The following is a 24,632-nucleotide window of genomic DNA, read 5'->3' as shown; positions in this document are numbered from 1 at the left end:
CTGTGAGTCATCTGGAGCTGAGCTCATTGTGCAAGGAAGCTGATTTTTTTTTTTTCATAACTTTCTCGGACTCTGGGGACTGCCATTTGCAGAATTCCCAGCCAGCCTGCTGGGAACTGCAGTATGCATGCCATCAGCTGATCCCACGTATTGCAATCTGTGCAAAAGTGTTGCAGATTGCAAAAGTTTTAAAGCTTTGCATGGAATACAGGCTACGAAATCAGGACGTGGCAGGCGAGCAGGCTGGTTTTTAGCTTCTTGTCCAGTGGGAGTTATAGTTCAGAACAGCTGGAGAATTCAGGTGCCCAAGAGTCTTTCCTCCAAGGGGAGAGTCCGGATACCCCTCCAGAAAAAGGCAAACATCTCTACTTGAACCTGGTCACCATACTGTAACCTCCAATGGCAGGCGAATAGGTGCATTCTGCCACCTGGTGGCACGTCTGCAAAACTGCAAAGCAACTCTGGGTTGGTTTTAATCCGGTTGACATTTTTAAGGGAAGAGAATTTGCAGATCTAAAGACATTTTTAGAGCATTTGTGGGCAGGCAGCTGACCTCCATTCCTCACCCCCAATTTCCAGCCAGACCTGAGTGATGTAACTAGAGATACCGTCAGCAAATTTCTTGGCTCTCAAAGGTCAAAGACTTTTCAGCCTTCTGAACTGGCTTTTGATGCCGATTCTTTGAGATTTTTCTCTTTGGGATACGTGAAATGATTGTGATATTAATGGCGAATATATTTTAATAAGATGAAGGATATGTACTGATTAACTGATATCATTTATGATTATTGTTTCTCATATTTACTATAGCTCCTTACTAATTATTATTATTATTCTCCCCTTTTTGTCACAAGCGAAATCAAGCCAGAGTCACTTAGCAAGCGTGTCCCTAACTTAGAGAGGTCGTAAAACGGGACAAAGCCCGCTCAACGCACGTCCCGCTTAGCAGCAGAAATTCTGAGCACCGGCTGGGGGCGTACGTCAAGGAGCTACCCGTACATATTCGGTAGGGCACTTTGACAGGTGAAAGGACCAACTGCGTCATCTTCGGAGTTCTGCAGGATGCTTCGTCTGCGGAGACCCAGACCGAGATGGCAGACCCTGGCAGGACATTCCTTGCCCTCCGACGAAATCCTGGAAAGGATTTTGGAAGGAAGGGACGGGAGGAAAGCAAAAACAGATGGGTGGGAAGGAGCGAGAGAGGTTCTCGCCAAGCACCCTGGAATGACTCAGCCTGCAATCATCTGCTCGGAGGGCCAGCCGCGTCGTCGTCGGTTGGGTGGAAACGAAAGTCTTCTCCAGCGCCGTGTTCCCGAGCAAAGCCGGTGGGACTTGCCAAAGTGCAGGGAACAAGCCAGGCTGTTCCCATCTGGAGTGGGCTGCTAAGAGCTGGAGGTTCAGGAAGGTTTTTGGAGGGTAGAAAAGGGGTGGGTGGGTGGCGGCTGAATCCCTGCCCTGGTCTACTCTGGCTTCCGAGCGAGGAAGACCCCCCAGCGTTGGTCTCCGGCTGCGCAGCGTTGCAGTTTTGCTCGCCATCCGGATGCCATGGACTCGAACTCGTCCTCCGAGAACTCCTGAGGATGAGGGGGAAAAAATAAATAAAAATGAGAGGAATATTGAGAACGGTCCCTGGGGAGAAAGGAATCTGTTCAGCTTGGAGAATGTGGAGAACCAGTTTTAAGGCACCAGGCTAGTAACCGGGAGATGGGAGTTCTAGTCCCGCCTTAGGCATGAGAACCAGCTGGGTGACTTTGGGCCAATCACCAGGAGGCGGTGAGTTCAAGTCCCGCCTTAGACATGGAAGCCCACTGGGTGACTTTGGGCTAATTACCAGGAGACGGTGAGTTCTAGTCCTCATCTTAGACATGAAAACTGTCTGGGTGACTTTGGGCCAATCACCAGGAGGCGGTGAGTTCAAGTCCCGCCCTAGGCATGGAAGCTCACTGGGTGACTTTAAGCCAATCACTCGGAGAGGGTGGGTTCTAGTCCCGCCTTTGACATGAAAACTGGGTGATTTGGGGCCAATCACCAGGAGACGGTGAGTTCTAGTCCTGCCTTAGCCAAAAAGCCGTCTGCATAACTTTAGGGCAATCCTTCTCTCTCAGCCCAACCCACCTCACAGGGCTGTGGTTGTGGGAAAAATAGGAGAAGAAGGAGTGTTTGATAGGTTAGCCATCTTAAGTTATAATAAAGGCGGGAAATAAACAAACAAACAAACAAATAACATCAAGATTTTTCATCTGAACCTCAAACATCCTCACCACTCTGGTCCAGCCCAATGGAGGAGAAGCTACTCGGTATTTCTGCTGGCAGCATCGACACTAGAGTCCCCATAGCTCAAGGTGTGCCACCCACAGGTAACAGAATAACAGACTTGGAAGGGACCTTAGAGGTCTTCTAGTCCAACCCCCTGTTCAAGCAGGAGACCCTATACCAAGGGTCTTTAAACTTGGCTCTTTGATGACTTGTGGACTTCAACTCCCAGAATTCCTCAGCCAGCATTGTTGGCTGAGGAATTCTGGGAGTTGAAGTCCGCAAGTCATGAAGGGGCCTTAGTTCCTCCATGCTGGCTGAGGAATTCTGGGAGTTGAAGTCCACAAGTCATGAAGGGGCCAAGTTTGAAGGCCCCTGGCCTATACCACTCTCTTTTTTCCACAGTTATACCTTTGTGCTACATTTGCCATCCCACCTGGACAAACTTCTCCTTGCTTGTCTCCAGCGCTTGAAGCTCTTGAGTCAATGCAGACAACATCTGGTCCGTTGAGTCCAGCGCTCGGACCTGGACAAAGCCAGCCTCTTGCAGTAACTACGGAAGGAGAACCAGAGATCGAACTATCGGATAGGAAGGCATGGATGAATTTGAGCACAAGCGTCTATGGAGATGGATGGTTGTCCCAAAGAGGCAATTGGACTTTCCTGTTTCATCTTTGAAGACGTTTCGCTTCTCCTCCAAGAAGCTTCATTAGCTCTGACTGGATGGTGGGGGAGTGGAAGGATTTATACTCCTTGCAGACAGCTGGTCGTTTGCCTTCTTTTATTGCAGGGGCCTTCAAACCTGGCCCTTTTAGGACTTGAACTCCCAGAATTCCTCAGCCAGGCACACTGGTTGAGGAATTCTGGAAGTTGAAGTCCACAAGTCATAAAACGGCCAAGTTGGAAGACCCCTGTTTTAGAGAGTCTTCTCCCGTTAACTTTGCTTGCCGGGAGGTCGCAAATCATGTGACCCCCGGGACACAGCAACCCTTGTTAATACCTGGCACTTGTGACGGTCGTTAAGGGGAAGTCACTTTTTCCAGCAACATCGTAACTTTGAACGGTCATGGAATGGCTGATCGTAAGTGGAGGACTCCCTGCAATAGATGAATCCCGCCCTGAATTTGGAAATTTCTTCCACCTCACATACGCTACCTGGCCGTAGTCTCCCAGAGTAAGCAGATTGTACTTCCTCTGCTCGACGTATTGCGTGAAAGCGGTGGACCATGGACGCGGCCCACAGCAATAATCGGAGACGAGAAGCTGCCCGCCTGCTTTCAGCCATGACTAGGAAGAAGTAGGAGATAGCTGTGTAAGACTGACAAGTAGGCTCCAAGGCTGGCTGGCTGGGGAACTCTGGGAGTTGAAGTCCATCCATCTTAAAGCACGCTTGGTGGGGAATTCTGGGAGTTGAAGTTCACCTTTATTAAAGCATGCTTGCCTGGGAATTCTGGGAGTGGAAGTTGACCCCTCTTAAAGCACGCTAGCTGGGGAATTCTGGGAGTGGAAGTCCACCCCTCTTAAAGCACGCTGGCTGGGGAATTCTGGGAGTTGAAGTTCACCTTTATTAAAGCATGCTTGCCTGGGAATTCTGGGACTGGAAGTCCACCCCTCTTAAAGCAAGCTGGCTAGGGAATTCTGGGAGTTGAAGCCCACCCATCTTAAATGTGCCAAACATCCATAACCTTGACCAAAGGCTCTGAGTTTCTTGTGTCTATTCAGAGAAGGCTGGCTTCTCGTATTTATCTGCAGACTCACCAGGAACCTCTGAAAAAGACCGATTTTGTCTTCAATGTGCAGGATAGTGTCTCGGCTGTAAACAATATCAAAGGACGCTTGCGGGAATATCCTCCGGGTCACGTCACTGATTTCAAACTGGACCTGGAAATAGGAACAATCGGAGAAAAAAAGACCAATGGGGGCCAAAGCTAAAAAAAAATTCAAGGATTTTTCACCGCTAAGTGGAACGATCTTAATCCTAACCCCTAGCCCAAATTATCCTGCTTGAATTCCGTATCTTTTCTTTTCTGCTTATTACCAGCGAGCTGGGTTCCTGTTGCGCCCGTTCCAGCGCCATCTCCACCATATTGGAGGAAAGATCAAGGCCTAAGACCTCCACCCCAAATTCCTGCAAAGGAAATAAATAAATATTATACATTTGTATAAGCAACTCGCTCAGACCAGCTGCCCGGTCTATCCTAGGGGGTTCCCCAATTCAATTCTGCAATGCTCTTTCAGAGAGGGTTTTTAAAAAAAAAAAAAAAAATCTGCTTAAAGGAAATTAAAAAAACAGAATCTATGCCAAGGCGATTAAGATGACGAATTAGAAAAGACGCTTCACAGCGGTGTGGTTGTTACTTGTAGAAATACTAGAAAAATGTTTACATTCCATTGTTCTCCATTAAAATGCTAGGAAATGTAATTTAAGATTGATAAATGAGAATGTGATTGGAAGAAGAGAAAATCAAGCAAAGCTACGATGCGGATTACAGAACTATAGAAACTCATTGTTGTTGATTGTTTGTAAATATAAACCCAGACAACAGGCTGTTTACCAAATATTAAGGTGATTATATTAAAAAAAAGTAAATATATTAAAAAAACGAAAAGTGCCTCAAGGATGTCTCAAGGGTGCTTTTTCATGAGGCAACTGGACTTTCTTGTTTTTCACTGAAGACGTTTCGCTTCTCCTCCAAGAAGCTTCTTCAGCTCTGATTGGATGGTGGGGAGTGGAAAGATTTATACTCCTTGCAGACCGCTGGTCATTTGCCTCCTTTTAGAGAGTCGTTGAGGCCACTTGAAGGTTTACCTGTGTCCTCAGGGTTTACCTGAGTTGTGCAAACATGGGAGTGGAACCCGGTCCTTTCAGCACTTCCAAGAAAGCTCCACACCCATTTGCACCACTCAGGTAAACCCTGAAGATACAGATAAACCTCCAAGTGGCCTCAACGACTCTCTAAAAGGAGGCAAATGACCAGCTCTCTGCAAGGAGTATAAATCCTTCCACTCCCCACTAGCCAGTCAGAGCTGAAGAAGCTTCTTGGAGGAGAAGCGAAATGTCTTCAGTGAAAAACAAGGTAGTCCAGTTGCCTCCTCAAAAAAGCACCTTTGGGACAATCAGGAGCTGGACGACTGAGAATCTCCATAGCCAGGGCCTCAAAGACTATCTGTATATTTAGTGTGAGAGAAGGACGCTGTGTGGTAAGAGATGGATCTGTCTGTGGTGAAGGCCACGAAGGGACCATCTTTAGCGATCATAAGGGATTGCTTCCACTGTCGGTGAGGGGAATTCTGGGAATTGATGTCCACAGGTCTTAAAGTTGACACATTTGGAGACCAATGATCCACACAGACGGCAAGGGATGGGCCCATTTTTAACCGCAGGGCAAGAACCCTATGGAGAACCGTTGAGGTGAACCAATCCCTGGGAGAAGACAAATGAAACAAAGACCTACGGAAGACTCCACGTCTGAGTGAACTTTAGAACCGACTTCCCTGAGGTCATTATAATCAGAATGATAACTCAACGAAAGCCAAGGTACCTTGGCCAGGTAAAAATCGCTACCCCCAAGTCCACAGCCCACGTCCAGCACACGTTGACCCGGTTTCAAATCCAACAAGCGTACCAGCTCCTAGGGGAAAAAAATGGGGGATGTTAGTTGGACTTCAGAATAGGGCAGGTCAGGGCAGGATAGGAGACTGGAGAGGACAGGGGGCTAAAACATGTAAAGAGCGGTTGCTGGAATTGGGTATGTCTAGTTTCATGAAAAGAAGGACCAGGGGTGATATGATAAACGTACTCCAGTGCTTGAGGGGCTGCCCCAAAGAACAGGGGGATCAACTTATTTTCCAAAGTCCCAGAAGGCAGGACAAGAAACAACGGATGGAAACTCACCAAGGAGAAAAACAACCTGGAACTAAGGAGAAATTTCCTGACAGTGAGAACAATTAACCCGTGGAACAGCTTGCCACCAGAAGTTGTGGGTGCTCCATCACTGGAGCCTTCAAGAAGAGACTGGACAGCCATTTGTCTAAAGTGGTAGATAGGATCTCCTGCTTGAGCCGTGTGGGGGCTGGACTAGAAGATTTCCAAGGTCTCTTCCAACACTGTTATTCTGTTAAGGATAGAATAACAGAATTGGAAGGGACCTTGGAGGTCATCTAGTCCAACCCCCTGCTCAAGCAGGAGATCCTATATCATTCCAAACAAATGGCTGTCCAGTCGCTTCTTGAAAACCTCTGGTGATGGAGCATCCATGACTTCTGAAGGCAAGCTGTTCCTAGCCAGCATGCTGGAGTTAAAGTCCTCCCATCTTAAAACATGCTGGCTGGGGGATTCTGGGAGTTGAAGTCCATTCATCTTGAAGCATGCTGGCTGGGGGATTCTGGGAGTTGAAGCCCACCCACCTTAAAGCATGCTGGCTGGGGAATTCTGTGAGTTAAAGCCCTCCCATCTTAAAGCATGCTGGCTGGGGAATCCTGGGAGTTGAAGCCCACCCATCTTAAACTTACCAAGGTTTAAAAACACCAATGTATATCTTATACAGACTCAGAAACTGTGTTCATCAGGGTAGCCAATTTAAGTTAGGAAGCGATTGGGAACAAGGACACTCCACATTACCTTGGTGCTCTTCAAGCCCCCTGTGCTGACAAACGTGGGTCCAAAGACCCATTCGTAGCGCCGGATGCTCTGAGTGGCATATTGCTCGTTGTCCAGAAATTTCTGGAAGGTGTCATATCCAAGTGTGTTTTTGAGCTCCCGGGGGACTTTCTGGAGAAGCCAGCAAATCTGATTCTGGTTTTGCTTTTTCTGGGGGGATAAACAAACAGACCAAGAAACCAAACTTGACGTTAGGATGGAGAATTTGAGGATCACATTTGGTTTGTGCTTTAAGCTCACGTTTCTAGTCCCTCATGTCTTGGCAAACCAAGATCATCATCTTGGCAAAAACATGGTGGTCAGCTGTTTTTTGTTTGTTTGTTTTTTTAAAAAATAGGCAGGTTGTTTTGCAGTTTGTAAATGTAAGCTACTCAGAGTCACTGGGAGTTGGGTGATCTATAAATTGAATAGATAGTACAGTGGATGGATGGATGGATGGATGGATGGAGAGAGATAGATAGATAAATAGATAGATAGATAGAGATAGACATAGATAGATAGATAGATAGATAGATAGATAGATGATAGATAGAGATAGATAGATAGATATAGATAGATAGATAGATAGACATAGATAGATGATAGTTAGAGATAAACACAGACATAGATAAACATAGATGATAGATATAGATATACATAGATAGATGAGAAATGACAGATAGATAGATAGATAGATAGATAGATAGATAGATAGATAGACAGACATAGCTAGCTAGCTAGCTGATAATTAGATGATAGACACAGATAGACATAGATGATAGATAGATGATAGAAAGATAGATAGATATGGATGGATGGATGGATGGATGGATGGATGGATGGATGGATGGATGGATGGGGTGGATGGGGTGAAAGCAGAAAAGGAATTGCTGTTACCTTGATGTAGGTTTTCACTGACCGGGACAGGACAATCTCAAAGCCATAAGACATGTTTCCAGTTGACACTTGTGCCGAAGTGAGCAGTTGATTGTATTCTGCAGGCTTTCGGTAAAAGGAAGGGTTAAAACGTCTTGGGCTGTTTCCTAAAAAAAAGTAGGGGGAGTGAAAGTCAGCAGATTGGTGAGGAAAAAAAGCTAGGCCGATGATAAACCAGGATTCTCATCTTTGCTTGCCTTCCAGTTTTAATCTCAGGTTTTAATCTCATATCCAATGTTTGAGCTGTGTTGAAAAACCTGGAAAACTGGCCCTTAATTGTTCCTCTTGGGAATTAGACTTTGCTCTAAAACCATGAGGACTAGAATCTTTTGAGGCAGATGGAATTGCTCAGGAAAGGAGCACGAACACTGCCTAAAGCCCATTCCAGGTTAATTCCTTGCAACTTCTGCAGATGGAGCTGAAAAAAAAATGGCTCAAAACTTGGGAGACTAGCAAACTGTTGACTAGAAACATATTGAGCTGAGGAAACCAATATTTTGAGTTTTTCTAAGATTACTTCCTGGATCAATGGGTTTTCGGAATGGGTTGTTTGGGATTCAACGCACTGGAGAAATCCAGCTATTATCTTGGCAAGGAGAGAAAACCAGGCTGTCCCATCAAGCCATACATTGGTTTATATGTCTGCCCTATGCAATGTTAAATAAACACAGCAATTCATTCGCTTACAAGACTCTTAGAGTTTAGCCCGTTGTGTGAACGCAGCCAAAAAAACATGCTTGTTATATTTTGCAAACATGAAGGTTTATGGAGGTATATTGCAAGCGTCTGCCATCTGGTGGCTGAGGTTGGCTATTGCACGGGTTCATTCAAAATCCTGTGCGGATGACGGTAAATATGCTGCCATCTGGTGGCTGAGACTTGCCATTGCAATTGTCTTGGAAAGGGCTTAATTCTAAAAGAGGAGAAAAGGCAGAAAAAGAACAGTTCTGCCCTCTGCTGGCTCCTTTTGATCATTGCATCAGCTCTGGGAAGTGGATGGCGCTTGTTTTAAAAGGCTGGGCAATGCTGCCCTCTGGCGTTTGAGTCTCAGCATTGCACCCATGAGAAAATGTTTGAATTCAAGTTTTAGGGCGAGAAAGAGAGATTAGGATGTAAGTCTCCTTCTCTTCCTACCTAGGAAGGCAAAATAAAAAATAAAATAAATAATTATAATAAATAAATAAATAATAAAAACAGTCCCGCTCCAAAACAGGCAAAAACACCAGGAAAAAAAGGCCCACCAAAATAATCTGGACTAGCCAAGGGATAAAAGTTGATTCAGTTTGACCCTTGCATTTCTTAAGGGCCCAAATGCTGCCCTCTGGTGGCTGAGGTGTGCCCCTGCAGGTCTATAAATAAACCTAATAATTTTTAATTATTCCAAAAGGCACAATAGATTCACTGGGTCAGCTAAGGTAACTGGATTGACTCATTTTACCAACCTTAGCCAGAGTTATTATCCCTTACATTTTTGTAAGCTTCGAATCGTGGTTAATATTGACTTTTCTGCTGCTGGGGCTTTGCAGATGGAAACTAACCCCCCAAAACCAGATTCACACTGACGTTTACCCACATCAGTGAAGGGCTGAAGTGATTTTTATATGACTCCTGTTACCCTCCTGATCATAATCTCAGTAAACTAACTCTAGTTAGTTTATGGTCCCACATTTTGGCTGGTTCAGGAACCAAATAAGTGTATCTAAGCATGTTTCATGCAGCCAACATATCTGGATCCAGGTTTCCCAAAGTGGGGCACAGCCAGGTGTATAGACTTCAACTCCCAGAATTCCACAGGCAGTAGGAGCACTGCTGAGAATTCTGGGAGTTGTAGTCCATCTACCCAAGATGAGAGGACATTAATCTGGATGCAACCCTGACACTTCAATGCCTCAGTTTCCAAATTTGATTTGGATCTGGTTTTCTCAGGTGGACTCACCTGACTGGTAAAAACACGATTCCCGGAAGAAAATATGGCCCTGCGGCCGTAGCCACAGCAGCATCTTCTGGACCAAAGCATTTAGCTCGGTGTCCGACAGGTACATGAACAGCCAGTTAGAGAAAATGAGGTCAAAACTAAAATTTGGAGGACAAATAAATCATCAGAAAAATGCAGATTCTTGCTGGAATTTCAAATTTGCATTTTATATTCCGTAAATTTGAAATCAGAAAGCATAAGCAACTGGGACGTTCTAGTCCTACCTTAGTATGAAAGCCAGCTGAGTGAAGTTCTAGTTCCACCAGAGACCTAAAAAGCCAGCTGGGTGACTTTGGGCCAATCACCAGGAGATGGTGAGTTCTAGTCCTACCTCATATAATAAAAGCCAGTTGGGTAACTGTAGGCTGATCATCAGGAGGCTGTGAGTTCTAGTCCCGCCTTAAGTATGAAAGCCAGCTGGGTGCCTTTGTCCCTCTCTCTCTGTCTCAGCCCAGCCCACCTCACAGGGTTTGTGTTGTGGAGAAAAATAAGAGGAGCAAGGTGTGTTGGAGATGTTCACCACCTTGAGTTATTTGTAAAAATAATAAAGGGGAGATGCAAATAAAGAAATAAATAAACTTCTGCAATGGTGTGTGTGTGGGGGGTCATGTCTGCATTTCCTAGCAAGGCCTGCCTGGATAAAATTGGGATCTTGCATTTTGAAACCTCTGTTTTCAACACATCAATAAGGTGTTTGCCCTTAAATATACAGTATCTCAATTCTCATGCATCACATTCTAGATTCTGCTTGCATTTTGCCTAATAAGTTGCTTTAAACTGTTTTTTTTCTTGTTTCTATAGCTGCGTGAAATCTCTATCTGGCATTTGTTTGAAAAAAGAGACATTTAATCGGCTTTTGCTTTTAGGACGAACGCCTCTCCGATTTCTTTCTTTTCTTTTCTTTTTTACGTTTCAGATGGTCAATTCTAAAATCTTTCACTGGACAAAGTGACAAAGGTGAATCAGCTTTGAAATTGATCTCATAAACGTGCAAGTTGATTCGCACCTCTGGCTTGGAAATTCCAAATTGGTGACATCGGCCTGCAAAAACGTGATGTTGGTTCGGTGGCTGTTTCCTTGCCGATTCCGGGTCAGGAAGCTATCCATAAAATCCACTGCGGTAACGTGACTGGCTAATTCTGCTAAAGATCCAGTGAATCGGCTGAAAAAGACAGAAGGGAGGAATTATATGCAATTTTATCACAAAGCAATACAGGTAATCCTCAACTTTGGACCAAAATTTCCGTTGCTAAGCAAGACCATTGTTAAGCAAATTTTACGCCCTTTCTTGCTACGGCTGTTAAGCCAGTCACTGCAGTTGTGAATTTAGTCCCACGGTCGTTAAATGAATCTAGCTTCCCCATGGTCACAAAAGGGGATCACGTGATTCCCCCCCCTGGGGACACTGCGCAACCATCGTAAATATTGCTAAGCACCCCAATTTTGACCATGGGGGATGCTGCAACAATCCTAAGTGTGAAAAAGAGTCAAAAGTTACGGAGCCCAAACTTTTTGTTGCTAAGTGAAACATTTGTTCAGTGAATTTTGCCCCATTTTACGACTTGATTGGTGGATAAAAACCCCAAATCCAGTCTAAATGTCTGGCTGATTATGCAATCAACCACAATAAGTTCAATATTCTTCCTGACCTCGCCATCACTCACCCTATCCCGGCTCCCAGTTCTAACACCTCCTGTCCTTCCAGGAAAGGCAGCAGACTGAGTATCTCAGGTGTATCTTCCAGAGTGAGTTCCTGCGCTCCTGAATCCAGCATCATTTCTTCCAGCGAGGAATTTTGTGAGTGTTCCTCCCAGAACTGGAGCATCAGATGACGGGGAGAGGCCTCGGGTGCTGTTTGGAAAAAATAAAAAAAATTCAAAATGTAAAAACATAATTAGTTTTTAGGAATAGAATAGAATAGAAAATGAATAGACTAGACTAGACTAGACTAAACTAGACTAGACTAGATTAGACTAATATAGAATATGGAGAATGGAGAATGGAGAATGGGAATAGAATAGAATAGAATAGAATAGAATAGAATAGAATAGAATAGAATAGAATAGAATAGAATAGAATAGAATAGAATAGAATAGAATAGAAATACAGAATAGAATAGAATAGAATAAAAATACAGAATAGAATAGAATAGAAATACAGAATAGAATAGAATAGAATAGAAATACAGAACAGAATAGAAATACAGAATAGAGTAGAATAGAAATACAGAATAGAATAGAATAGAAACACAGAATAGAATAGAAATACAAAATAGAATAGAATAGAAATACAGAATAGAATAGAATAGAAATACAGAATAGAATACAATAGAATATGAACAGAACAAAATAGAACTTTATTGTCACTTTAAATGTACACTAATGAGCACACATTAAAATGAAATTTCATTGCATTCAGCTCTCGGAATATCTCCTGGGTCTTCTATGATTCTTTTCTGACACTTTCTCTCCTAGGGATGTTTCTGTTTCTTGAGGGTGAAAAATGACGGGGAATTTTGCAAAAGGGGAGAGATGACGGGGGGGGGGGGAGAAACGAGGTGAGATGGAGGCAAATCCAGGACCTGACCACAACAGAAAGAGGTGGCTGGTTTTAGAGAGGCAGATGGACCTTTGGACGCCAGCAAACGCTGGAATCCGAGGACCGAAGATCAGGGCCAGAGAAGGATTGTGATATGCAACAGATAAAGAATTGGGTGAAGGTCATGAAAAGCCCGTGAAGCGGAGGGAACGAGAATTCTGGCCAACATCTGGGAGCAGGCGAGGAAAGAGGTGCGGATCTGAACATTTGGCCACCTCTAAACATTACTGCAAAACCCTGCATGTCATACAGGCGGTCCTCGACTTACAACCGTTCATTTAGCGACCGTTGCAAAGTTACAACAGCACTGAAAAAAAGCAAGTTACGGCCATTTTCCACACTTAGGACCATGGCAGCCTCCCCGGGGGGGGGTCACGTGATCCAAATTCAGACGCTGGGCCACGGACTCCTATTTACGACGGTCGCAAAGTCCCAGGAAGGGGGGGTCAGGCGATCCCCTTTGGTGATTTTCTGACAGCAAAGTCCATGGGAAGGGGGGGAAGCCAGATTCACTTAACGACGGTGTGGCTGACTTAACGAGTGCAGTGATTCCCTAACAGCGGTGGCGAGAAAGATTTTAAAACGGGGGCAAAACTCCCTTAAGAAACGTCTCACGTAACCACGTAGCTTTTGAGCTCTATGGTTGTCGTAAGTCGAGTCGTCTGATTCCGTTCTGCCTCCCACCCACCGCGCTGCGTGCCCACATGCCAAAGTTCCCCAGGTCCCCACTCACTGTGTGCCATGGCTCAGCTGGGCTCCGTCTGAGCCTTCTCCAACCTGGCAACCTTTTTTAATCATTAATTGACACTTCACCGATATTCGTGGCCTGCTAGTTAGCGGATGAGATCAGCCTTCTTTGTCTGGCTGGCCCGCCTCTTGCCTTACCTGGAAAACGGGCCTGCAGTTGCCTCCGGCTAAGTTAACCCAGGCCCCTTAGGGGGAGTGACCCCCATCCGGTTCACTCTAACCACTCCTCCTGACAGTGAGAACAATTAACCCGTGGAACCACCTGCCTCCAGAAGCGGTGAATGCTCCAACACTGGAAGTTTTTAAGAAGAGACTGGACAGTCATTTGTCTGAAATGGTACTATAGGGTTTCCTTCCTGAGCAGGGGGTTGGACTAGATGACCTTCAAGGTCCCTTCCAACATCATCATCATCATCATCATCATCATCATCATCATCATCATCATTATTATTATTATTATTATTACTAGGAACACCTCCTTTTCCTGTCCCCCACATTGGGCAGGGGGAAAAAAAACACAGCTGGGGAGAAAGCCGGTCTTTTAAAAATAAACTTTATTAAGATCTGGACTACAAAAATAAAAAGGAAGAAGGACTCGTATTAGTATGACAAGAAAAGGGTTGTGGCTGAGGCCTGGAAAAATAAGGAAATAAAACGAAACAGACAGAGACGTAAATGTGTTTTTATCAATGAACTTTATCTGAAATGTTTTGAAACGCCTGCTCTTCATAGAAGAGGCTGCACCCAAGATAGATAGATATATATAAAAAGTAACAGCAGCCAAATAACACTAGTAAACGTTTAGTAGCGAAAACATTCAATCACAGCATAATATTTTACCTCTTCAAATATTGAGAGGCCGAAGAGGAATGTCAATATTTATTTAAAAATATTCCTTTTAAGTAGAGAAAGGAAAAATACACACAAAAAAAATTACTAGCAGCTAACTAGATACTATACCTTTAAATGTCCTGATTTGACCTAAGCTTATATAAACACATAAAATTACACCTCTTAATTATACTCTGCCCAGCACAAACTGGCTGACATTGTTATAAACGAGTTAAGAAAACATTTAAGAACGATCTCAGTTTTGCTCCGGAAAAAAACAACACAGCATGTATAATTTGTCTTTTCACACTGATAGCCTTGCCAGGTAGGCCAGTTTCAAACGGAGGCTGGAGGGTCATTGATCAGAAATGCTCTCAGCACAGCCTGCCCGGAGCAAGGGGTTGGACTAGATGCCCTCTATACTCTATATTCTTTTGTCCTAAGTAGAGCTAACTGTTTCAGTTAAACAGTTAAGCAGTAAACCACATGGTGACTGTGCACCTTGTTTGATCTGCGGTGCTATATATACGCAGAATTTCTAATGTTTCCAGCAAGCAAAATCAATGGAGGAAGCAGGACTTAACATCTGCATGACAAAAAAAGGCTACAAAATCAGGCGTGACTCATTTAACAACTGCAATGGAACATCCAATCCTGATCGTGGTCATAACTTGAGGAGTACCTGTATTTCTGCCTTGGATACACCATTGTCTTCCATTTCTTACGTACCTGCAACCCCAAAAGACTCAGGTGAACTGGAAATGTAGTTTTGAACAATGGAGGGGGGGGCAGGCACCCCCACCTGTTTCTCATCCATCATTCACAGTGCTGACCCAATGAAGCTGAAGAATAATTCAGAAATGCTTCTGTGTAGTGCAGCGGTTTTCAGTCGCTGCTTTGTCCGTGGAAAAGTCTTGGAAGTTGCTGTTGGGAAATGGACTTTTCCCATCGGAGGCAGGGGGCTGGTGTGGATGGAAAGGGGTCTTCCTCTTCTTCTTCCCAACAGGAATGGGTGGTGGTGGAGCAGCCGGTGGGGACAGGGGGCTGGCGGCCTCGGTGGAGACTTGCACCTTGATGTTACTCTTGAAATACTGGCGTCGGACGCTCACGTCTTCAAGGGACGGGCCACCCAGACAGGTGGGAGGAAGGCCAGGGGCTTGGGTGGGCTCTCTTCCACCCAACTGGGGCCTGTTTGGATCTTGGGGGTCTCTCAAGGGATGGGATGGAGAGAGTGCATCGGTGCCGGAAGTCGATCCCAAACAAGCCAGTTGGGTGGATCCCTTGGCATTGAGAGAGGAATTCCAGAATTCTGCAGGAGAATGAGAAGGAAAAAAACGTAGAATTATACGACTGGAAGGGACCTCAGAGGTCTTCTAGTCCAACCCCCAAGACAGGAAATCCTATACCATTTCAGACAAATGGCTGTCTAATTTCTTAAAAGTCTCCAGTGATGGAACACCCACAACTTCCGGAAGCAAGCTGTTCCACTGGTTAATTGTTCTCACTATTAGGAAATTTCTCCTTAGTTCTAGGTTGCTTCTCTCCTTGATTGGTTCCCCTCCGTTGTTTCTTGTCCTACCTTCAGGGTCTTTGGAGAATAAGTTGACCCCTCTTCTTTGTCGCAGCCCCTCAAATATTGAAAGATGGCTGTCATATCACTCCTAATCCTTCTCATTAGACTGGACATACCTAGTTCCTTCAACTATTCATCATATGTTTTACTCTCCAGTATCCATTATCATCTTTATTGCTCTTCTCTGCGCCCTTCCTAAGATCTCAACATCTTTTTTGTATAGTGGTGACGAGAACTGGACACAATATTCCTAGTGTGGCCTTAGAGTGTAAAGCAGTACTATCCTAACTCCAGGCTTCTGAGCCCAGAGACTCAAAGATCCACAGGCCCAGATAAGAATAGAATAGAGTAGAGTAGATATTGGAATAGAATAGAATAGAAATACAGAATAGAATAGAATGGAATGGAATGGAATAGAATAGAATAGAATAGAATAGAATAGAATAGAACAGAACAGAATAGAATAGAATAGAATAGAATAGAATAGAATAGAATAGAAATACAGAATAGATAGAATAGAATAGAAATATAGAATAGAATAGAATAGAATAGAGTAGAGTAGAGTAGAGTAGAATAGAGTAGATATTGGAATAGAATAGAATAGAATAGAAATACAGAATAGAATAGAATGGAATGGAATGGAATAGAATAGAATAGAATAGAAATACAGAATAGAATAGAATAGAATAGAAATACAGAATAGATAGAATAGAATAGAAATATAGAATAGAATAGAATAGAAATATAGAATAGAATAGAATAGAGTAGAGTAGAGTAGAGTAGAATAGAGTAGATATTGGAATAGAATAGAATAGAAATACAGAATAGAATAGAATGGAATGGAATAGAATAGAATAGAATAGAAATACAGAATAGAATAGAAATACAGAATAGAATAGAAATACAGAATAGATAGAATAGAATAGAAATACAGAATAGAGTAGAAATATAGAATAGAATAGAATAGAAATATAGAATAGAATAGAATAGGGTAGAGTAGAGTAGAGTAGAATAGAGTAGATATTGGAATAGAATAGAATAGAATAGAGAATTAGAATTAGAATAGAATAGAATAGAATAGAATAGAATAGAATAGAATAGAATAGAATAGAATAGAATAGAGCTGGAAGGGGCCTTGGAGGTCTTCTAGTCCAGCCCCCTGCTCAAGCAGGAGGACCTAGACCATCTCAAGGCCTAGGTGTGTTTATTGGGGAAGCATCAAAGATGATTGTGGTAAAAATTTTACCTAGGCCCAGGTGAGCAATGGCTTCCAGCTCCTGGCAGGTTGAAGCCTCCCAAATAGGCTGCGGGAGACGTAGAGAAAGAGGCAGGACATCCCTTAAGAGAGGGGAAAAAGAGAACCTCATCAGAGTTTTCCCAGATTTGTTAAGCGAATCACAGGTCACTAAGCAAATCCGGCTTGCCTCATTGCTTGTCGGAAGCTGGTTTCTTTCTTCTTTCTCTCTCTCCCTCCCTCCCCCCTCCCTCTTTCTTTCCTTCCTTCCTTCTCTCACTTTCTTCTTTCTTTCTCTCTCCCTCCCTTCCTTCCTTTCTTTCTCTTTCTTCTTTCTCTTTCTCTCTTTCTCTCCCCCTCCTTTTCTTTCTTTCTTTCTTTCTTTCTTTCCTTCCTTCCTTCCTTCCTTCTTTTTTTCTTTCTTTTTCTTTCTTTCTTTCTTTCTTTTTCTTTCTTTCTTTCTTTCTTTCTTTCCTTCCTTCCTTCCTTCTTTCTTTCTTTCTTTCCTTCCTTCCTTCTTTCTTTCTTTCTTTCTTTCTCTTTCTTTCTTTCTTTTTCTTTTTCTTTCTTTCTTTCTTTCTTTCCTTCCTTCCTTCCTTCCTTCCTTCCTTCCTTCCTTCTTTTTTTCTTTCTTTTTCTTTCTTTCTTTCTTTTTCTTTCTCTTTCTTTCTTTCTTTCTTTCTTTCCTTCCTTCCTTCTTTCTTTCTTTCTTTCCTTCCTTCCTTCTTTCTTTCTCTTTCTTTCTCTTTCTTTCTTTCTTTTTCTTTTTCTTTCTTTCTTTCTTTCCTTCCTTCCTTCTTTCTTTCTCTTTCTTTCTCTTTCTTTCTTTCTTTCTTTCTTTCTTTCTTTCTTTCTTTCTTTCTTTCTTTCTTTCTTTCTTTCTTTCTTTCTTTCTTTCAAAAATTACAAATTCAAATGAACAGGAACGATAGGCCTGTTAGTGCAGTTACACACGCCCCTTAGTTATGGGGTGAGGTCCACAGAAATTATGTTGGCATTAAAACTGTGACAGTTTGTAGCTGAGACAACTGAATCGGATAAGACATTCCAGACTTCGACAGCTCTGTTACAAAGATTAATTTTTTTAACCATCAAGTTTAAAGCGGTTTACATTAAGTTTAAAGCGGCTGTTCGCAGGCGTGACATTATGATTAAAATGTTTAAAAACCATTTACAGGTAAGATGGTACTCTGTACAATTTTGTATGCGTTCACTAACTTGGTTAGTGACCTGACCCATTTTCTGGATACGGTTGATACCTTCAAACCGCCCCCCCCCCAAAGATTTTGTTAAAATCACTTACGGAGCTGAGCAGTAAAAACCAACGAGATGAAGAAGCGTGGGAAAACTCCGATCGGATCCCTCCAGTGTAATAGCTAGAAAAAAAATTAAAAAAATATTAAAGAGGATATTAAAATATTAAGAGGAGGAAAGCGCCTTCTCATCTTCTCAACAGAGTTGGGATGAATTTCCATCTGAAAATCTGTGGCAAAAAAAAAATAAAGCAGAATAAAGGCACTCCTTGACTTACAACAGTTCATTTCGTGACTGTTTGAAGTTACAACGGCACTAAGAAAAGTGACTTATGATCGTTTTTCACACTAGCGACCGTTGCAGCCTCCCCTGTGGTCACGTGATCAAAATTCCAGTGCTCAGACTCATATTTATGACGGTCGCCGCGTCCCGGGATCATGTGATCTCCTTTTGCGAGCTTCTGATAAGCAAAGTCCATGGGGAAGTCGAATTCACTTAACAACCGTTACTAACTTAAAAACTGCAGTGATTCGCTTAGCAACTGTGGCGAGAAAGGTCGTCAAATGGGGCAAAATTCACTTCACGATTGTCTCGCTTTGCAACGGAAATTTCCGGCTCACTTCTGGTCGTAAGTCGAGGATTACCTGTACTTGGAAGGAAAACTGACTTTCCAAAATTGACTTTGCTTGTCAAAAGGTTGCACTGCGACCGTCATAAATATGAGTCAGTTGCCAAGCGCCGGAATTTGGATCGCGTGACCCTGGGGAGGCTGTGTGAAAATCGGTCCTCAGTCCCTTTTTTCATTGGCCTTGGAACTTCAAACGGCCACTAAACAAATGATTATAAATCGAGGACTATCTGTATACAATGTCCAGCGCAGGAAAAATACAGAGAATCTATGTCTTTTGTTTAAATCGTGTGAGTTTTGCAGCGATTCTCAATCGTGGGAATCTCCTACTTTCTTCGAAAATGCCAGCCTGCTCTTACCTGCCCGTTCCTGGTGTAAACGGTAAGTCGTCACAAAAGCAGGCGAGGAGTCATTCAAAAGACGGAGACAAAGAACTTGGCACTGGCGGGTGTTGGACCTTCGCACCAGAAATGTCTGCGGAAACAAGACATTGGGTGATGCTACAGACAAAGCAAGAGAAGGGGAATTCTCACTCCTCTTAGGTCCTAACCCCGGTCCTTACTCCTCCTAGGTCTTCCTAACCCCGGTTCTTACTCCTCCTAGGTCCAAACCCTGGTCCTTACTCCCCCTAGGTCCTAACCCCGGTCCTTACTCCTCCTAGGTCCTAACCCCGGTCCTTACTCCCCCTAGGTCCAAACCCCGGTCCTTACTCCCCCTAGGTCCTAACCCCGGTCCTTACTCCTCCTAGGTCCTAACCCCGGTCTTTACTCCTCCTAGGTCCTAACCCCGGTCCTTACTCCCCCTAGGTCCTAACCCCGGTCTTTACTCCTCCTAGGTCCTAACCCCGGTCCTTACTCCCCCTAGGTCCTAACCCCGGTCCTTATGCGTCCTAGGTCCTAACCCCGGTCCTTACCCCAGCCGGTTCCCGTTGCAAGATGTGGAGGGCTGTGGCCGAATTGATATCCAGCTGCAGCCAAACGGGCTGGGTGAGCCGCAGTCGTCCCACCAGGCTGATGTTGCGGGGCAAAGCTGCAGCCCCTCCCCGGGGGTTGGCATAGGGCTCAGGATAATCATAGGTGGGGATGGAGGTCATCCTGGTCAGGAGATGAAGGATGGGGCTTCTCTAACTCTTTGGAGGAGCTGAAAAGGAGGCAAAGAATCAAAAAGAAATCAGGAGCCCCATCGGTCACCATGGATGGAACAACAATAGTAAGAGCATAAGACAGGGCTCTTCAAAGTTGGCCCTTTTATGACTTGTGGACTTCAACTCGCAGAATTCCTCAACCAGGCATACTACATCCAGTTCTGGTCATCACGATATAAAAAAAGATGTTGAGACTCTAGAAAGAGGGCAGAGAAGAGCAACAAAGACGATCAGGGGACTGGAGGCTAAAACATATAAAGAACGGTTGCTGGAATTGGGTATGTCCAGTTTAATGAAGAGAAGGACCAGGGGGGTCATGATAGCAGTCTTCCAATCTCTCAGGGGCTGCCCCAAAGAAGAGGGAGTCAAGCTATTCTCCAAAGCGCCTGAAGGCAAGACAAGAAGCAATGGATGGAAACTAATCAAGGAGAGAAGCAACCTAGAACTAAGGAGAAATTTCCTGACAATGCAAACAATTAACCAGTGGAACAACCTGCCTCCAGAAGCGGTGAATGCTCCAACACTGGAAGTTTTTAAGAAGGGACTGGACAGCCAATTGTCTCAAATGGTGCAGGGTCTCCTGCCTGAGCAGGGGGTCGGACTAGATGACCTCCAAGGTCGCTTCCAACTTTATTATTCTGTATTCCTGCTCTCTGGTTAGGAAAAGCCAGCCTTAGGGTAACAAGACATCTTGCGAGCAAAAAAACAAAAACAAAACAGAAGCTTCTTTTTCAATTTTCCCTCAAGAAAGCCACGCTAAAAGGGGAATAGCATTAAGTCCTTTTCTGAAAATCAGAGCCAAAAGCTTTTGCTATCTTCGGTGGAGTCACAACTAGTGTGTGATGGGGGGGGGGGGGAGTTAAGCATTGGCAGTACCAACTTTGAGCTGTTGCAAAACACAGCGGGGGCGAGAAGCTGTGAGTCAGCGCCATGGCAGGGGTCCACGTGGAACAGCAATCTGGAAAAAGAAAAAAAAAAAAAACGAGAGAGGGAGGGGGGGAAAAAACCCAGAAAGAAAATATTTTAAAAGAATTGCAAAATTTGGGGTCCTGTCTGCCCCCAAAGGGAGAAATTCATTTAGGGAAATTTTTTTTTGGGGGGGGAGCGAGGTTCTGTGCATCTCCCGCAGAGCATCAAATATTATCGGAAAGATTAATGACTGGAATGGGGTTTTTTTTTCGCCTCTTGCAAAAAAAAATAATAATCTCAATTTAGATTGGAGGCTGTACTGCACAGAGATTCGCCCACGTTTTGCTGAAGCTTTGGGCATCTGCCCTGAAGGCAGAACTATTTCTGTAGGAAATGCACCACCACCCCTTTCCAGGAACAGCACGTATTTCGTTTCTTTATATTTATTAATTTGTACCCTGTCTTTATTACTTGTACAAATAATTCAAGGTGGAGAACACATCCAATACATCTTTCTCCTCTTTTATTTTTTTCCCCACAACAATAACCCTGTGAGGTAGGTGGGGCAAAAAGGCCAGGTGGTGCAAAGAAAGAAAACAAAACCTAATCCTATTTGCCCGTTCACCCCACCCCTGCATTCCTAATCCCAGCCGGGTGTGTCCAGGTGAGGGTGTGGATGATGATGGAAAGAATGCTAGGGAGGAGAGCATCCAGAAGCAACAACTTGCCTGCAGAGGTTGCGAATGCTCCAACAGTGGAGGTTTTTAAGAAATGATTGGACAACCATTTGTCTGAAATGGAATAGGGTTTCCTGCCTGAGCAGGGGGTTGGACTAGATGACCTCCAAGGTCCCTTCCAACTCCTATTCTATTCTATTCTATTCTATTCTATCCTGTAATTCTATTCTATTGTATTCTATTGTATTCTATTGTATTCTATTCTATTCTATCCCGTACTTCTATTCTATAATTCTATTCTATCCCGTAATTCTATTCTATTCTATTCTATTCTACTCTACTCTATTCTATTCTAACCCGTAATCTATTCTATCCTGTAATTCTATTCTATCCCATAATTCTATTCTATTCTATTCTATTCCATTCTATTATTCTATTCTATTCTATTCTATTCTATTCTATTCTATTCTATTCTATTCTATTCTATCCTGTAATTCTATTCTATTCCATAATTCTATTGTATTGTATTGTATTGTATTGTATTGTATTCTATTCTATCCCGTACTTCTATTCTATAATTCTATTCTATCCGGTAATTCTATTCTATTCTATTCTACTCTACTCTATTCTATTCTAACCCGTAATTCTATTCTATCCTGTAATTCTATTCTATCCCGTAATTCTATTCTATTCTATTCTATTCTATTCTATTCTATTCTATTCTATTCTATTCTATTCTATTCTATTCTACTCTACTCTATTCTAACCCGTAATTCTATTCTATCCCGTAATTCTATTCTATTCTATTCTACTCTACTCTATTCTAACCCGTAATTCTATTCTATCCCGTAATTCTATTCTATTCCATAATTCTATTCTATTCTATTCTATTGTATTCTATTCTAACCTGTAATTCTATTCTAACCTGTAATTCTATTCTATCCTGTAATTCTATTCTATTCCATAATTCTATTCTATTGTATTCTATTGTATTGTATTCTATTCTATTCTGTCCCGTAATTCTATTCTATTCTAATCTGTAATTCTATTCTATCCCGTAATTCTATTCTATTCTATTCTATTCTATTCTATTCTATTCTATTCTATTCCCCACCCCCCTTGAGTGGATTAGTTTAGCTGGCTCCAGAGGAGGGGGGAGTAGCATGGGCAGGGATATTGCAATCTCTAAGGGGGAAATCTTCACGTGCAAAACACACGTGGGAAAACGGCGAATCGCTTCTGCTCCACGTTGCCCGGTAAGAAACTGGAGAGGTGGGTGTGTGTGTGTGTGGCAGATCTCCAGCACGAAGTAAAAATGCCCCCTCCCCGGTTAACAATGACTTCCCCCCTCCCCGGGGGTGCCGGCTTCGCTTGCCCCCCCAGCAGGAGACACCCCCCCCCCAACCTCTCTGTTCCCTGAATCTTAAGCAAACATCACTCAAGTCAGGAAGAGGAAACAAAAAACAAAAAACTCCCAAATCAAGCCAGCTTCTCTCTCCCCTTCCCCCCTCCTCTTTTTTCAAAAGCCCCCCCCAAAGTTAAAAATACCCCCCCCTCCCTTGCCACTCATATCACCCTAATAATCCTTTGCACAGCCTCCCTTTTCTAATTCCTGGAACCTGGATTCAGAAATTATCTATCTATCTATCTATCTATCTATCTATCTATCTATCTATCTATCTATCTATCTATCTATCTATCTTGTAGCTCTAACCTTTGAACCATCCTGCCCTCTTCTCCCAAACCCAGGGGTTCCCAGCAGACAACCCCAATTGGGGAACTCAGGACCCTTCTCTCGTGGCTCTAACCTTTGAGCCATCCTGCCCTCGTCTCCCGCCCCCCCCCCAGGGGTTCCCAGGACAGCAGGCACCCCAACTGGGGAACTGGCCAGCAAAAAAAGAAAAGAGATTTATAAACTAAAAAAAAAGGGAGAGTTGTAAATTTGCCGCCAGCTCAAACCTTCTCAAGGGCTGCTCCTTCTCCAGAATGGTCTCCCGTCTCTAGTCCATGTGATTTTCCCTGTCGCACACCCAGCGAGGCAAAGAAAGTTGTCGGCACGCACACAAGTCTGGGCTGCCTTCCAGGGGGAGGGCGAGGCCTTCCAGGGGCAGGCAGCTGGCAGCCGGGAGAAGAAGAAGAGGTGGGTGGCATCTTGGGATCTGCCCGCCCCCATTTTTTGAAAAAAATTAAATTAAATTTTTATTCCAATTACCTAAAGGAGTTGAGCAGCCTCACCCTGGCATACACAGGCTGCAAGCGTCTGCAAAGGAAAACTGTCCAGGAAGTGCTTTGGAAGTAGGTGTGGGTCAACTTTTTAAGCTTCCTCGTTTGTGGCAGGGAGTCCCCTAAGCCCAGGGTTTCCCAACTTCAGCCACTTTAGGCTGGGTGGACTTCAACCCCCAGAATGCCCAAGCCGACATGCAGAGTTCTATCCTTGATAGTTGCTATTAGGGGATTCTGGGAGTTGAAGTCCACCCACCTTAAAGGTGGCTGGCTGGGGAATTCTGGGAGTTGAAGTCCCCTCCCCCTTAAAGCATGCTTGCTGGGGGGATTCTGGGAGTTGAAGTCCACCTTCTTAAAGGATGCTGGCTGGGAAGTTCTGGGAATTGAAATCCACTCATTTTAAAGCATGCTTGCTGGGGGGATTCTGGGCGTTGAAGTCCCCTCCCCCTTAAAGCATGCTTGCGGGGGGATTCTGGGAGTTGAAGTCCACCCATATTAAAGCCTGCTTGCTAGGGAATTCTGGGAGTTGTTAGAAGTCCACAGCTCGCGAAGTTGCCCAAGTTGAGAAATGCTGGCTCAAGCCACCAGTTTATAAACTAAGTAAGCACTTTTGGCAGCCATTTTGTGAGAACGCCCTCCATTTGGCTTGCAATGTCCACCGTTCTTCCCAGTTATATTCAAAGCTACAGCAAACTGGAGCTTATCGGAATAGTGTATTCCGATAAGCTCCAGTTTGGGTTGACTTGCTTTCTTTAGAAGCAGACCAAAAACAGGATTAAAAGTGCAGTAATTCCAGATACGAACTGACTTGGAATGCCTGGGCATTTTGTGAAACACGGATTTCTAAGAAAAGGAAAACGCTTTTCCTAATTTTTCTGTGGAACACGTGTGTGTTTGTGTATATGTGTGGGTGTGTGTCCCGTGCATACCGATTGCCAGGTGCCCAAAACTGGATCGAGTGACCGTGTAAATGCGAGAGCCAGTCCTAAATCGCTTCTTTCAGCGTCGTCC

The 24,632-nt window shown here is 43.8% G+C and overlaps 2 protein-coding genes across 4 annotated transcripts; both read right to left on the bottom strand.

Annotated features, from left to right (window-relative positions):
* Positions 1-711: 711 nt before the first annotated feature.
* LOC120318487 (phosphoethanolamine N-methyltransferase 3-like) lies at positions 712-14,839 on the bottom strand. 3 transcript variants are annotated; one of them, XM_039366177.1, is made up of 12 exons: positions 14,709-14,839; positions 11,468-11,654; positions 10,810-10,965; positions 9,765-9,901; positions 7,790-7,935; positions 6,875-7,063; positions 5,796-5,885; positions 4,292-4,381; positions 4,012-4,134; positions 3,409-3,540; positions 2,690-2,806; positions 712-1,574 (listed from the first exon to the last, which is right to left on the bottom strand). In XM_039366177.1, exons 1-12 carry the CDS (start codon positions 14,797-14,799, stop codon positions 1,461-1,463), a joined length of 1,572 nt encoding a protein of 523 aa, XP_039222111.1. In that variant the 5' UTR covers positions 14,800-14,839; the 3' UTR covers positions 712-1,460. The 3 variants fall into 3 exon arrangements, with proteins under 3 accessions (XP_039222111.1, XP_039222112.1, XP_039222113.1); XM_039366178.1 differs by lacking the exon at positions 14,709-14,839 and adding an exon at positions 13,135-13,296; XM_039366179.1 differs by lacking the exon at positions 14,709-14,839 and adding an exon at positions 12,195-12,319.
* RIN1 (Ras and Rab interactor 1) lies at positions 13,825-24,570 on the bottom strand. Its single transcript, XM_039366182.1, has 7 exons — positions 23,358-24,570; positions 20,693-20,770; positions 19,582-19,808; positions 19,028-19,142; positions 18,090-18,162; positions 16,799-16,890; positions 13,825-15,288 (listed from the first exon to the last, which is right to left on the bottom strand). Exons 3-7 carry the CDS (start codon positions 19,759-19,761, stop codon positions 14,834-14,836), a joined length of 915 nt encoding a protein of 304 aa, XP_039222116.1. The 5' UTR covers positions 19,762-19,808; positions 20,693-20,770; positions 23,358-24,570; the 3' UTR covers positions 13,825-14,833.
* Positions 24,571-24,632: the final 62 nt, after the last annotated feature.

This window comes from Crotalus tigris, unplaced genomic scaffold (genome assembly GCF_016545835.1).
Source record: "Crotalus tigris isolate CLP2741 ecotype Arizona unplaced genomic scaffold, ASM1654583v1 scf7180000020245.1906669, whole genome shotgun sequence".
NCBI classification, from domain to species: domain Eukaryota; kingdom Metazoa; phylum Chordata; class Lepidosauria; order Squamata; family Viperidae; genus Crotalus; species Crotalus tigris.
Note: the sequence above shows the minus strand (reverse complement) of the source record. Positions and strands in the feature narration are given on the sequence as shown.

What these genes read in the sequence shown, in the direction of transcription:
- LOC120318487 (XM_039366177.1), bottom strand. Translation starts at nt 14,799, where the DNA reads ATGATGGATGAGAAACAGGTGGGGGTGCCTGCCCCCCCCTCCATTGTT. An exon ending in TTGGAATTTCCAAGCCAGAG is followed by an intron (nt 9,902 to 10,809) that starts GTGCGAATCAAC and finishes TCCAAATTTTAG; the next exon opens with TTTTGACCTCATTTTCTCTA. An exon ending in CTCTGGGAGACTACGGCCAG is followed by an intron (nt 2,807 to 3,408) that starts GTAGCGTATGTG and finishes CTCCTTCCGTAG; the next exon opens with TTACTGCAAGAGGCTGGCTT.
- RIN1 (XM_039366182.1), bottom strand. Translation starts at nt 19,761, where the DNA reads ATGACCTCCATCCCCACCTATGATTATCCTGAGCCCTATGCCAACCCC. An exon ending in TGCAACGGGAACCGGCTGGG is followed by an intron (nt 19,143 to 19,581) that starts GTAAGGACCGGG and finishes TTGTTTCCGCAG; the next exon opens with ACATTTCTGGTGCGAAGGTC. An exon ending in CATTGCTCACCTGGGCCTAG is followed by an intron (nt 15,289 to 16,798) that starts GTAAAATTTTTA and finishes ATTCTCCTGCAG; the next exon opens with AATTCTGGAATTCCTCTCTC.